This window comes from Quercus lobata, chromosome 6 (genome assembly GCF_001633185.2).
Source record: "Quercus lobata isolate SW786 chromosome 6, ValleyOak3.0 Primary Assembly, whole genome shotgun sequence".
In the NCBI taxonomy this organism is placed as follows: Eukaryota; Viridiplantae; Streptophyta; class Magnoliopsida; order Fagales; family Fagaceae; genus Quercus; species Quercus lobata.
The window spans coordinates 3,643,117-3,657,546 of NC_044909.1; the positions used below are offsets into that span (position 1 = coordinate 3,643,117).

At 32.9% G+C, this 14,430-nt stretch overlaps 2 protein-coding genes across 2 annotated transcripts; one reads left to right on the plus strand and one right to left on the minus strand.

Annotated features, from left to right (window-relative positions):
* The first annotated feature begins 1,754 nt into the window (after positions 1–1,754).
* On the plus strand, positions 1,755–6,609 carry LOC115950801 (peroxisomal adenine nucleotide carrier 1-like). Its single transcript, XM_031068046.1, has 5 exons — positions 1,755–2,170; positions 3,663–3,894; positions 5,164–5,310; positions 5,732–5,892; positions 6,065–6,609. The coding sequence occupies exons 1-5, from the start codon at positions 2,028–2,030 to the stop codon at positions 6,342–6,344; spliced, it is 963 nt and encodes a 320-aa protein (XP_030923906.1). The 5' UTR covers positions 1,755–2,027; the 3' UTR covers positions 6,345–6,609.
* Positions 6,610–7,755: 1,146 nt separating this feature from the next.
* Positions 7,756–13,882, minus strand: LOC115993643 (serine--tRNA ligase-like). Its single transcript, XM_031117590.1, has 10 exons — positions 13,813–13,882; positions 12,128–12,283; positions 11,917–11,987; positions 11,114–11,275; positions 10,926–11,031; positions 10,278–10,471; positions 8,942–9,045; positions 8,648–8,831; positions 8,152–8,331; positions 7,756–7,995 (listed from the first exon to the last, which is right to left on the minus strand). Exons 2-10 carry the CDS (start codon positions 12,264–12,266, stop codon positions 7,831–7,833), a joined length of 1,305 nt encoding a protein of 434 aa, XP_030973450.1. The 5' UTR covers positions 12,267–12,283; positions 13,813–13,882; the 3' UTR covers positions 7,756–7,830.
* Positions 13,883–14,430: the final 548 nt, after the last annotated feature.

Here is a 14,430-nt window from a genome sequence, read left to right on the forward strand (position 1 = left end):
GAGAAAAATGATGGGTGTGCTTGTTCTGGGATGGAAACGACACCGTTTTCAATGAATTTTTAAATTAAAATAACGCCGTTTTTTGTTCTGTCAATGGTTTTAGGGACCGTTGCTGAAGGGTTGAATTGAAATCGTTTTGAAAAGTATGAGGTTAATTTGGAAACATTCACTTGTTATGGGGTTAAAATGTAATTTAGCTAATTATTAAATAAATAAATGATGATGATGATGATGATGATGTTTGTGTTTCTTTCCTATAGACTATTAGTTTTTGTTTCTTTTATATTTTTCAAATGACGATGATGCTGTGTTTTTAGAATCACTACAATAATGAAGTGTTTTTGTTTGTTTGTTTTTGTTATACATGACTTCATTTTTTTTTCTTGAAATATGAAGATTCAGCAAACCATTAGCTAGAATGGATTTTTGTTGTAGTGTTTATCCAAATATGCATCACACTATAACTTGGGCAACATGTTCTTTTCTTTTTCCTAGGCCCGTTCGGGACGTATGTTTAAACAATAATTTTTAGTTTTTTTGAAAATATGTGTGGGTGAAAAAATGTGTAGAAATATGTGTAATGTTATTTAAAAGTTTTATTCCCATCAAGGAGGTAGCCAAGAAATTTTGCCCGAAAGGGGCTAAGTTATTATATAAAAACAACAGTCAAGGCCTATATGTACTGCATGAGTGCACGCACACACATGTATATATAAATATTTGCTTAATATTTAGAATTGATTTAAAAAAATTAATGAATATACAAAAATTGCATACCATACATTTATTATATATATATATATATATATATAATAAAATAAAATAAAACTTCTTATCCATCAAAAAAAAAAAAAGCTTCTTATCTTTTATCAAAGTTATTATAATATTAAAGTACAATATATAATTCTTTATACAAATACAATCATAACAAATGTATAATGTTTGAATATATAGTTTCACATACAAACACAATTATAATAAATATTTATTAATAATAATCATAATTATTAAATTTTATATTAAAAAATAATATAAAAAATTGATATTGTAATAGAATGAAAAAAAATGGTAATTACAGTCTCTTCTCTTAAGATTAAGCAAATGACATTCCACCCCAAACTTGGGGGAACACTTTCTCCTATTAACAACCAAACTTTGTTAAATTGATAATAAAAATATTGTGCTTTTTGCTTAACAAGTCTTCAAAGTTATTCTCCATTTCATAATTAAAATTCATTGTTTTGAATTTTCAATTAAAGTGTCTTTTTAAAACATTCAAAATGATTTTCATTTTTCATTTTTCATTTTTCATTTTCTTTTTTCAACCGGGTGAGGAAAGATTTATCATAAACTTTGCATTTTAATTATAAATTTATGAGTTATGTTTTTATTGATCAAGATTAAACTTTGTTAAATAAAATATTATAAAAATTTATAATATTCTATTATTAATATAAGCACAAGGGAGAAGCATTTTTTTTTTCAAAACTCAAAAAAAAATATATATATAATTTTTATTTTTTATTTAAATTTGAAGTGAAGGGCCGAGATTCAAGTTTGTAAGAAGGAAGAATGAGTTTCACATCTATACACTTAGATTAAATTAGAATAAAAATTTTATCTTATATAAAAAAAAATAATAATAAAAAAAGGTTTTTTAAAATGGTTTCGGCACATTAGTAAAACTTTTAAAAGTAGTACTACAGACAATGTCAGTAAGTCAAGTGAGGTGAGGGAGCCACCGAGAGGAGGCCCATACGTTAAAGTTTCCGAATCCCAATAACACACCCAACTGTATGAAAGTGAAACAAACCTGTTCCGTATGCCACCGTATCACTTTGTTCACTACCTTCTCTCTCTAGACCATAATTACTGTTCTTCTTCTCAAGTCTTAACAACCATACCGAATTAAGCAATACCCATTTCCAAAATCCATGGATGCTTCAGCAGCATCCTCAATCTCCTAGCCTTTCCTTTTCATCTGTCTGACACCCAATTCGTTTTTCTTTGAAATAAAGCCTTTAAAAATGGGCATTGACCTCGAATCTTTGTCAGAGGCCACTTCAGGAGCCATTGGAGCTCTTGTTAGCACCACCATCTTGTACCCTCTTGATACCTGTAAGACCAAATATCAAGCTGAAGTTCGAACTCAACATCAGCAAAAGTACAGGTTAAACTTTTTTCCCTTCTTGTTAACCTCTGGGCCCCACATATCTATCTTTGTCAAAGTTTAGATTTTTTTACTTAATGAGTTGGATTTGAAACTGGGTTTTCGGATGAAACATCAGGAGGGGTGTTGAGTTTCAAATTCTTATTAGCTGTCAAAGTTTAGAACTTTGTTCATTAATATCTGTTTATATTCATAAGATGGGATATTGCAAGCACGGTTTGATTGCTAATTTCTGAAGAGGGGTTTAAAAGTTAAAACTTTGTATTCATAAGATATGATGTTGTAAGACTATGGTTAAAACATTTATAGGACATGGTGATTATGTTGACTAAATCTAGATAAGATTCGAATTGGGAGAGCACAGATGTTATTGCACTGCAGTGATCACCGATTCACCATGAGTTATTGTTGAGAAATCGAAGAGTAATAATCTAATTTGGATTGATGATGCTTTGAAAAGTAATGATTTTTTTTTTTTTTTTTTATATAAATTTATCAAAAAAAATTTAGTGTTACCCTGATCAATATGCTTCCTACTATCAATATTGTTGTAGTTTTTGGAGTGGGATTATCTTGGGTTTAGAGAATAGTATGTTGTAACTTCAGGGCTATCGATACATTTTAATGAGAAGGACAGAGGATTTCGTTTATTTCTTATCATCAGAACTGTAATTATAATCTCTCTTTAATTAATTAAGTACATATTTATGGGAGGGTTAAGGAGAGAGGGTGGGAGGGGTTTGGTGGGTTGAAGAAGTCCATGGCATTGCATACTTCTGTATTAAGTTGCAGTAGATAGGAGAAAATTAAATTTGGAATCTTTAATCAATTTCAAATTAGATTGATTTATTGGAAGATTTCCGTAATCCACTAATTTCCTCTCTTAACAATCTAATAGAACCTTATTGTATCCAGTAAACGAAAGGGTTGTTATTGTATGAAATGATAAGTAGTGAGTAGGGTGTTTGCTTATTAGTCCCTAAGCTAGGTTAAAGTACTCCTTTTGTGGAGGGTTGGGACTAAAAACTATAATCCCTATCCATTCATCTCCTTCCTTGCTTAGCAAAAGCTAATCTAAGTATATTTAGAATGAAATATATGACGCTTTGAGTTCTTTTACATGATTATTCGGCAATATTTGATGTTTTCCTTTTCAGTCCTTTTTTTAGTGCTGATTATCTCCCACAATTTTATATTGGGATAAACATATTCGATATCAATCATGGACAATTGCATTAATATAATCGATTGCACTCATCATCTAAAGTAGTTTCAGTTTTTAATCAATAGAAAAGAAGGATAGCCGACTCTGCGTAGTTGTTTTTACAGTGAATTCTTCATGCAATGCTTCATATATGAATTACCGCCTTCTCAATTTGATTTTTTCAACAGTGTAATCAGTGACCCTTGTTCTATGGCTAATCGGTTATGACTGAAAAATAAAAAACACTGCCTTATGTGATGCAGATTATAATTGCTCTGGCTTGTGCAGGAATATTTCTGATGTTTTATGGGAAGCAATTTCTACCCGTCAGGTGCTCTCATTGTACCAGGGCCTTGGGACAAAGAACCTTCAGTCCTTTATTTCACAGTTTGTCTACTTCTATGGATACAGCTTCTTCAAGAGGCTGTACTTGGAGAAAAGTGGAAACAAAACCATAGGAACAAGAGCAAACTTGATTGTTGCCGCTGCCGCCGGGGCTTGTACAGTCATAGTCACACAGGTGAGTTATACATTGACAAGTTTTTCTTGTTAAGGGAACATTTTTTTGTTCTGTTTTCTTGATGTTGTCTGTCTTGGGTTCTTACAAATTACATGGTGCTTGAGCTGTCAAAAGGGGTTAGATTAATGCCCTTGTAGATAAATGATGATGTGCATGTTGGGGCTCTATTCTATTGCATGACATATATGCCACGGAGATTAATTGTGGGGAGGTGGATCAAATGGAATGGATCCCTTTGACATCCCGGCACTTTCAAGTGAAGAGCTATTATTACATGGTGTTGAGAAGAGGGAATTCTTTCCCGTGGTAGAGTTGGAAAGTTTGCGTACTGCTTAGTGTGGCAGTTTTCTTGTGGTGTGTGATGTTGGATAAGATATTGCTAAGGAAGCGAATTGTGATTATTATGGATTGATATTTTATGTGTAAGAGCCATAGCTAGAGTGTGGCTCACCTTTTCCTACATTGTTGTGTTATAGGCATTGGTTTTCTGTCTATTTGGTGTTTATTTGGTAATGCTTATTCTATGTTGGATTTGTTGTATTGTTGGAAAGGTCGCTTTGGCAAGAGAGACAATAGCTAGATTTTGAAACCTGTTCTTTTGTGCTTAATGTGTTGCTTGTGAAGACAAAGAAATGTCTGTTGCTTTGAGGGGAAAGAGTTACACATGCTAAAGTTGAAGTTTTTATTTTGGAGGACTCTATACATCTGGACTTCTACTTCTCACACTTTCTCTACCATGGATTTCCTAGAGTTTGTGGATTCTTTGAGCTTCTGTTAATATTTGTTTAGTTCTTGTTTTGGGCTTCTCCTTTTGTATGCATCCTATGTTCTAGGGTTACGCACCTTTGTGCTTTTCTTCTAAATGAATGTTTTTTAGTTATTAAAAAAAATTGTTGGTGCTCTATTCATGTGGTGCCATTTAACACTATTAAAATATATATTTTTTATTTTCTTTAATATTCAGTGGTTGAATGTACTGTCTAGGGGAGTATCAAGAAAAGGACTTGCAGAAAAAGTCACTATAAGAAAGAGACATGACAATATTGATAGTAAGAATTTGAAAGTATGCCATACCCTGAAACCCTAAAGGTGATTTTACATATTCAATTACAATGACCACTCTGATATGCTGTTAATAAGAAAATAGTCCAATTTGTGATCACTTAACCAAATTTAAGAAAAAGAAAATGCTGTTAATGACAAAATAGACCACTTTGTAGTTTCAATCCTCAATGTTTAGATGTTCTAATCTCTGATTTCACCTTACAGCCCTTGGATACAGCATCCTCAAGGATGCAGACAAGTGAGTTTGGGAAATCAAAAGGACTTTGGAAGAGCCTCTCAGAAGGTACTTGGAATGAGGCATTTGATGGTCTAGGCATATCTCTTCTTTTGACAGCAAACCCATCTATCCAGGTACACGAGTTTGCAGTTCAGTACACAGGTTGTATGTATGTCTCACATATTGAGTAGGTTTGATTCCCTTTTTTTCTTTTTTTTTGGGGTAGAAAGTAGGTTTGATTTCACTAGTTCCATTTCAGCTTCTTGAGGTTATGTTTAGACAAATATGAATTTTATTATTATTATTTTTTTTTTCTGAAAATTTGGAGTGGACAATGACACCTCATTGTAGACATAGCCATATGTTCAATTGAAGATGGTGACTCCTATTTATGATCTTTTTACAACATGGAATTTTCACTTTCCCTTTCTGTGTGATTGCTTAAAATAGTAGATTCAAGCTGCAAGAAAAGACAAATTCAGCTACTTTTTAGAATTGAAAAAAAAAAAATTTGTGAAGACAAATAAAGCTAAAACTAGAACATGTTTTGTACAGTATACTGTTTTTGATCAGCTAAAAGAGAGGCTATTGAAGGGGAAGCTGAGCAAAAAAGCACCTGCGGAGTTATCCCCGAAAGCTCTTTCTGCTTTTAATGCTTTCGTGTTGGGTGCAGTTTCGAAGTGTGTTGCTACCTGCTTGACTTACCCAGCTATCAGGTGGGTGGTCAATTCAATCATTCCTCCTTGTGCATTACCTGGTTTAATTCACAAACTCATCTTTTCTGCAAGTTTTCCATCAAAACATGCAGATATCTGAAAAAAGTTGCATTGCCCTTATTCATAGGCCTCTTCACAACTTCATTAAAAGATTTTAGTTCATTGTCAACAGGTGTAAAGTCATGATTCAGGCTGCGGAGTCAGATGAAGATGGGAACCAAGAAGCCGGACAAAAAGCCCAGAAGACAGTTTCAGGTGCAGTCTATGCCGTTTGGAAAAGAGAGGGCCTACTGGGTTTCTTCAAAGGATTACAGGCCCAAATACTGAAGACTGTGATAAGCTCAGCATTGCATTTGATGATAAAGGAGAAGATTACAAAGACAACATGGGTCCTAATGCTTGTGCTGAGAAAGTATCTGTTTGTCACCCGCCCCAAACTAAAAGGCACATGAATTAGTGATGAGAGTGAGAGCTATAAGCTTGGAAACCTCATTAATGAAGAGGCTCCATAGGATTTGTCCATCGTGGAGGAGAAATTATGCAGCAGCATCCAATAAACATTTGTGTACGGGAGGGACCAGGTTGTGTATCGCAAAAGGAGAATACAAATTTGCAGAACAAGGGAATCTTCATTTCCTCGTCTAATAATTATTCAATAAATATTATCACGTTTGATGTCTGTCTTAATCGAAATAAAATATTCATACAATTTCCTTAGCTATCACATATGATTATGATTATATGGGGATATTTCTCAACTTGATATAAGGTTTTTTATTCTTTATTCTTGGCATTTTCTTGGGAGTTAAACTGCTTTTGTGAATGTGTGTATATGGTTGGGATGAGAGGAATAGAAATATCAGGATGATTAACTTTTGCATTTTCAATGGATTGTTCAGAAGGAAGCACAGAAATCTCTAAAGCTTGGGGCATTGATGGGAGAATATTAGCAGGGTTTGCATAATGTGGAATCATAGCCAATGCTTACCAATATTCTCACTGTGTTTCAGTTTCTAGTTTAGGGTGGAAAGCTTTTCTTAACAACGCATGTAGGATATTGTTCAGTTTCGATTGCTTAGAAAGAAAAATAAGTTAATGATTCACTTTGAGTACAATTTACAAAATAAAGCATTCACTTTGATTATAATATACTGTTATACAAATGCACAAGTATGATTCAAGTATTTCACGTATTAACCTCACTAAGATAGCTACTCTTGGATACACACTTTCTTTACATACACATTACACAGATACATCTCACAGGGAGGCTGCACACGTACACAGACAACTTAGGCTTGTTTGACTCATTTATATACCCAAACTAACAAATCAAAACAGTTTTAGCTTTTAAGATATTTTTCACAAATATAAATTACTAGGCTAAGATATGATCAATCCTATTCAATCTCAAAAATTTTGGAACTAAAGCTTGATTGTTTGACGTAGAATGGAAGTGCAATAGACTAGATATCAAGATACTGAAAAGCTCTTATATCAATTGAGAGCAAAACAGAAATGTGAGGCTAGATCTCGTTCTAGCTTAACGAAACCCTTAAGTTCGTGAGGGGTTCTTTGAATCCACAAGGAGAACATTGGAATTCACCATAAATAATAAAGCCTCAAATTTATTGAATATAAATTGTTAAATTCGTAATAAATCTTGTAGGAAAACTTATTTTGTAAGTCAAAACTAAACGAATCTTAATTGATGTCCTACTATAATATTAACAGGACTCTAATTTGATTATGAAACCCTTAAAAACACCTAAAATTAAGGAAACAAAACCCTAAAAGTTGAAATAACAAAAATTAATTAAAAATACAAAATTCATAAACAATAAAACTTAAACCCCATAATTTGTCCTACATTGTTATTGTCGTATGCATTACGAGGCTCATAACATCCTCCCTCAAGCTGCAGGGGTAGTGCTGCTCTCAGAAAGGAAGGAAAGTGACACCATCCATATAGGGTAGTAAAGCTTCTGGGATCTCAACACCATCATCCTTCTGGTAATTTTCAAGGATGCAACAAATGGTCCTCTCGGTTGCTACGAGGGTAGAGTTCAACATGTGAACATATTGCTTTGCCTGTTCATCATTCTGTGACCAAAATTCGATTGACACAATAAGCTAAAAAATACTATACAACAGTAGAACATTCATTCAAAGCACAAATTATTAATAAAAACAAGCAGCAAGTTGATCTAAAATTTATATTTAATGAGAATAAAACAGTGTTAAGTAATCAGGACCTACCTTGTTCAACCCGTAACGAATTTCTAGTCTCCTGGACTGGTAGTCAGTGCAGTTCGAACAGGACACAAGTTCTCTATATCTTTTGGAAGCAGGAAACCACCCTTCTAAATCATACTTCTTTGCGGCTGCATTATTTAATGCACCGGAAACCACTGCAACAGTTTGATAGGGGATCTTTAGCTGCAAACAAAGAGTAGGTAAATTATTTTGCTTTCTTCTTTCTGGAAAGGAATGTTGCTTCATTCACTATAAAAATAAATGAACAATAAACAGATTAAGAGAACGCTATTCTTCACAACTGTAATATTCTAGCTGCCTATTGCAACAACTGATGAGGCACAAACACTTTTTGAATTAAAGGCATCATGATGGTGATTATGTTTCCAAAAGAGCATTTCATGTCAGTTACAATGAGGAGTTGAGCTATGTATTGCAGTAACTATAAAAAGCAAGCAAACAAGATAAATGCACTTTTTTTTGCAAGTTTTTGACATACCTCCTGGTAGAAATCCTCAGAATTTGTGATCATTTCCTCATGCATTTCCCAAGACTCATTGCCATTTGGGCTGGTAATGCAAAATTGCTCCACCTTCTCAAATTGATGAACTCGGAAAATACCTAGAGTATCCTTACCATGTGAACCAGCTTCTTTTCGGAAACAAGATGACCATCCTGCATATCTGTGAAACCACATTGTGTATCAAGAAGTAGCAATAACTAAAAATATTGGACGAAACATGACAGCAATGATATATTCTTCTTTAAAAAAAAAAAGATACATTCTTCTTACCTTAAGGGTAATTGCTTGGGATTAATCCATTCACCTTGGTGATAAGAACACAATGGTTGCTCAGATGTTGCAATCAGATACTTTTCATCTCCCTCACCAGTGACCTGTGAAAAATTAATTTGTCCCAAAGGAAACAAAATATTGAGTAGGAAGAATGGTTGAAAACATAGAAATTGATATAATGGGCTTTAACATAGTTAGGGTATGATTTATTTAGACAACAAATGAACCGAGTGCCGGCTCAACAATTTTGGGGGCCTTAGACAAAAATTTTAAGTGAGTGTTTTTTTAAACTTTGAAGTCTAAACTTGCACAAATAAAAATTAATTTATTATATATTTCAATAAATTAGTATCACTATAATACAAATGAGTTGATATAATATACATCAAATTATTAATTGGTGTGATAATTTATAATAATTAATAAAGTAAGAGTTTGCAATTTCTTTTTTTAAATGTGATAACTTATTAATTAGTATGTGGCCTTGTGGGGCCAGCTATGAAGTTAGAAGTGTGAACTATGGACTTAGCTTATGGCCTTGTGATATGCTGTAGCCGGTGGACAAGATTGTGCAGTGCTGTGTATTGTGCAGTCTTATCCTGTTAAGCTATGTGCATTGTCATTGTGCAGTATTCGGCATTTTAGGATACAATGTGACTTTTTTAATGCATTTTATTGACCAATAAAAGTACTTAAATTTTTTTTTGTAATTAAAATATATAGATAAATATTATATATATAATTTTTTTTTTTATAAGTGGGGGTCTTTTTTTATTTGGAGATTTTAGGCGATTACATTAATTGCATCTATGGTTCAGCCATCCCTGAATGAACCAATATGAGTAACAGTTTGTGTCATCCAAGTCAGGTTGGTAGAACCATAGGAGTAATTGAACATTTTATGTTTATATGCCAAAGCACTACCGATCCATGCAGTAGGGCGCTTAGGCAAGTTGCAGTTAATCAAGTAATTTGTTAAACCAATTTTTAAATAATATTTCAACATCCAACATGCCTTGAGCATGAAGTATACTAGGGCCTTTTTTGTTTTTTTTTTTTTCTAAATTAAAAAGGGGTAGGGGCCACCAGTATTTGGAAGACCCTGACTGGGTGTAACCACAGCAGTACCTCCCTGCTGAGGAACCAATGATTGAGAAGCCTAGACGGGGGAGGGTTATCATAGGTTCTCCCTCAGGTGGGTTCAACCATAGCTTAACCTCAGCCCCACCAGGTTCCAGTAGTATTAGGGGCCTTTGTTAACATGAAGCACATGTATTTCTTAATCAAAATAACATTAGCCTCAACAGGATCTACAGAATGTTGCAATTAGTACCTTGTAAAGCTCTTCATCAAATTGAGATAGTTGAGCGCACTTAATCATAACATCTTTTCTCATTAAGGAAGGAGTCTGCATTAAGGTATAACCTCTTCTTCTTAGCAATGACAAACCAAAGTTTATTAAAGCCTGATTTAGAAGTACTCCCATTCCTTTCAAGAAGTAACCTCTGCCTCCAGCTACATTACCACCTACACAAAATGCATGTGAATCAATAGATATTAAATGAAGCATATAATACCCATAAAATGCATCACTGAACTTGATAAAGTATCTATATTGTAGAACCACTTATACAACAGGATATGATGATTACTATGGATGGTGACATGAGACCTAACATTTTGCTAACCGTTGTACTTAGCCAAAAACTTCCAATTCACTAGACAAAAGCTAAAGGTGATAAAAAATGAAAATTAAATGATGTTTAATTTAATTGGATAATGATATGTACTGAAACTGAAAGGAACTTTGTCTTTAAAGATATTTATACTAGTCTCCATCTTTCCCAAGTCTAAAACAGATAAAACTGAAAATGAAGCTATTAGTGAAATGTAGTACTGCATCCTAAATCAAAAAGGCAAAACGAATCTGCGCTAGTAGTATCCAAAAAAGAGTCAGAGACTTCAAGTTCATATCATGTACCTTTTTTAGTATCTGCAATTCCAGTCAACTCCATAAGCTCAACATGGTTCCTTAGATTTGGTTCCATTCGCTTCTCCCCCCAACACCGAATTACAGCATTATTTGCCTGCAACAAGAACAAAATCCTAAGAAAAATAATATATGTATTATTTGTATGGTAAAGAAGCAAACTGTAACTAGTCATATACCTCATCATTGGAGATTGGAACCGAGGCATGGACAAGGTTTCCAACTGTCCCCAATTTTCTGTACAATTCATCTTTAATTTCCTGAAATTGAGCTTCTTTCTTTGCTGTCAATTTCTTGTTCTCTTTCGTATTCTTTATCGTTTCAGTTGCATCTTCTCCTGCCTTTTGAATTAGATAAGATACTCAGTTTCACAACAGAAAACTAGATATAATGGGAATTGGTTATGGACACAATATATGTAGAAACATAACAAACACAAGGCAGGATAAAAAGTACTAACTAGGGTCTTTGAAAGGGCATAAATTTTCAGTTAGCTACAATAACAATCAAGGCTTAGTTCTAAAATTTTGATATCAATTATAGTCTTATAGATTTTCAATAGACTAGTTGGCTGAGATAATATTATTATGGTTATTGTGTATTGGCCCAAGAGGTCTCATTTAGCGTAAAGCCCATCTAGGGCCAACCCTAGGTTTTTACGTCTATATAAACTACATCATATAATAACAATGTAGCCGCTAAGATTTACACCATGGACATAGGCTGAATACATAACTTTCGTGTTCATCTTCTCTCTCATTGCTTCCGCTCTTATCTTTACAATTTACTTTTCACACTTAATTTCAACAAGGCCAATTAGAGTTGGTATAAATTTTCAATCAGCTATATAACAAAAATTCTATTCAATTGAAAAATAACAGTCCTAGACAGCCATTAACAACAAAAGAAAAAGCTTGAAAATCCAAATAGAACTACAAAAAACGAATCCAAAAATAAAACTCAGAAAATAATCTGTGCTTACTATTTTAAGGCGGGCAATTTCCCTGTTAATCTTATTGAACTCTTGGCGCAGATTATCAAGCTCATATTGACCTGATCACAAAAGTACAAAACTCAAAACACTACTCTAGCATGTGCATGCATCAGTTAAAACTCAAAACTATATATTTTTTTGTCCAAAAAATAAATAAAACATGTAGAACAAAAAGTGAGACAAAGAAACATATATATACATTGTCTTCGTTGTTTATCAAGGTGAATGATTTGATCAACGACATCAACATCAGCATATCGAAGGCGCTGAGATTCACGTACAAGATTAGGGTTGTTGATGTCGTCCCTGTCTTCCCTGAAGAGGTTGTGGTCCAACATGTTTACTGTGTTACGTACTGAGACACACAGACAGACAGACAAATTAAGGAACTGCCTAGATGAAAACGAACGATGAAAAGAGATTGATGGTTTGAAAGTAAGGACATGTTTGGTACATGTGTTTATATATATGTTTTTAGTTTTTAAACTACATTGCATGTATTTCCACACACTTTTTCACCCACACGTATTTAAAAAAAACTGAAAACTGTTGTTTAAATACACGTACCAAACGAATCCTAATAATCCAAAAAGAAGAGATTGTTGAGACAGTTCAATATAAGAGTGCGTCTGTATAAGCTACGAGGAGTACCCTATGTTTGCTTGCAATGCAAGACAATATGAGTGGGCCCTTAACAAAATATTTATCACACGTGCATGCACGACAATATTTATCACTCTCCACTCTAATTTTTCTTCAACCTGCCGGCAGCTTTCCTTGTCCTTAGGCTATCTTTCTCTCTATCTATTTCACACACATAGTTCAGCTTTTATAAATAAACTAGTCTCTAATCCGTGCGATGCATTTACATATATGATTAGAAAATGAATAAAGAAAAAACAGAAAAATGCCTAATATATTTAAATTCAATTGCATATTAAAATGATATTATTCTCAATAATACCATGCTTTACAAATATATCAACAAAATTCACAAAATATATTATATACATTTATGCAATTAAATTTATAAAATCAATGAGGCTAAGTTAAAACTTCAAATGGTCAAGATGACTACTATACCAACATATACTATTCTGAAAAGAACTTACTTGTTCCTAATGAAAAGAATGATACAACTATAAATATGAACAAAAAGAGGTGTAGGCCATAAGAATAATAGTAGCATATCAGATTTTCAATTTTCCTTTCTTTCTATATGTCTTTAGTACCAACCTGCATCAGTACGTAGCTTTTCAATTTTCTTTTGTTTCAATATGTCTTTAGTACCAACCTTCATGACTCTTTCACAATTTTTTTTAGATATTGTTTTTTAGTTCCTCTTGATTTTAAAGACACAACTATTGGATCTCAACAACATACCAATGCAAATATTAATTACTTAAAATTCAAAGTAAATTATTTAAACATGACAAGTTACAACTCAAATTGAGTCTCATGAGTTTTTTAAATGTAAAGAGAACACTACAATATTTAGAAATTAGATGTATATAGACAAATAGTTAACGCTATACTAAAAAAAAAAAAAAATCAGAAATTTATTTCAGGGGCAAAAAAAAAAAAAAAATCTAACAAAAAAATTTGCCTAGCAGGAAAAAAATTCTAACCAGAAAAAAAGATTGACAAACCAAATCCAAGAAATTGGAAAATTTTAATTGTAATTTAGCATACCTTTAATTATTTCTTCAAAGGTATTTATAATTTAAAATTGTAAAAGGGTCTAAGAAAAAAAAGGGTCTTTAGCGTCAAAGGTATTTCTTCTTCTAGCATCAAGGTTAAAGGGTCTAAGAAATACCTTATTAATACCTTTGATGCTAATTTACAATTTAAAATTAGAAGAAATAATGATAGAAGAAGAAATACCTTTGCCGTTGAAGAACCTTTTTTTCTTTATCGTCAATAAAACGATAAGAGTACGACCATCAATTCCACTGTGATCAAGTAAACAATATAGCAAAAATAACCAAATCTCACTACGTTGCCAAACCATCTATATATTACTTCAAGATTCATATAACAATATAATAATATTGATCAACGTGAAGATGGGGTTCTCACCTCGATTTTGTGGCAAGCAAAACCTTATGCCCTTAAACAAATTATGTTTTAGGGTTTTAAGAAGACCCGAGTTTTTTGTTTAAAGTAAAACACAAATTTTCTTTCACTTTAGAGAAGCTACTAATAACAAATACTACGTACATTGACAAATAGAAGCGATAAATAAAACCATAAACGATGACAAAAATATTTCCATAATTCGACGTATCAAATAAAACTATCATAAATATTCGTAAAGCATCAAATAAATTAAATGCCTACAATGGAGTCTATAAAAACATCCGGTTGTTGAAAGATTCCAACTTTCTACAAAGTAAGCCTCAGATACAAAACAACTGCACAGGATTCAGGATTCGGGGATTAATTAGCCTAGCCCTACAGACAAGAGGTTTAAGCCTTGATTTATTGTTGTAGAGAAGAGCC

Coding starts and splice junctions, on each gene's coding strand:
- LOC115993643 (XM_031117590.1), bottom strand. CDS start 12,266: ATGTTGGACCACAACCTCTTCAGGGAAGACAGGGACGACATCAACAAC. Junction 11,032..11,113: donor TTCCAATCTCCAATGATGAG/GTATATGACTAG, acceptor TTCTTGTTGCAG/GCAAATAATGCTGTAATTCG. Junction 9,046..10,277: donor TTGATGAAGAGCTTTACAAG/GTACTAATTGCA, acceptor AATTTTTCACAG/GTCACTGGTGAGGGAGATGA.
- LOC115950801 (XM_031068046.1), top strand. CDS start 2,028: ATGGGCATTGACCTCGAATCTTTGTCAGAGGCCACTTCAGGAGCCATT. Junction 2,171..3,662: donor CAACATCAGCAAAAGTACAG/GTTAAACTTTTT, acceptor TGGCTTGTGCAG/GAATATTTCTGATGTTTTAT. Junction 5,893..6,064: donor TTGACTTACCCAGCTATCAG/GTGGGTGGTCAA, acceptor CATTGTCAACAG/GTGTAAAGTCATGATTCAGG.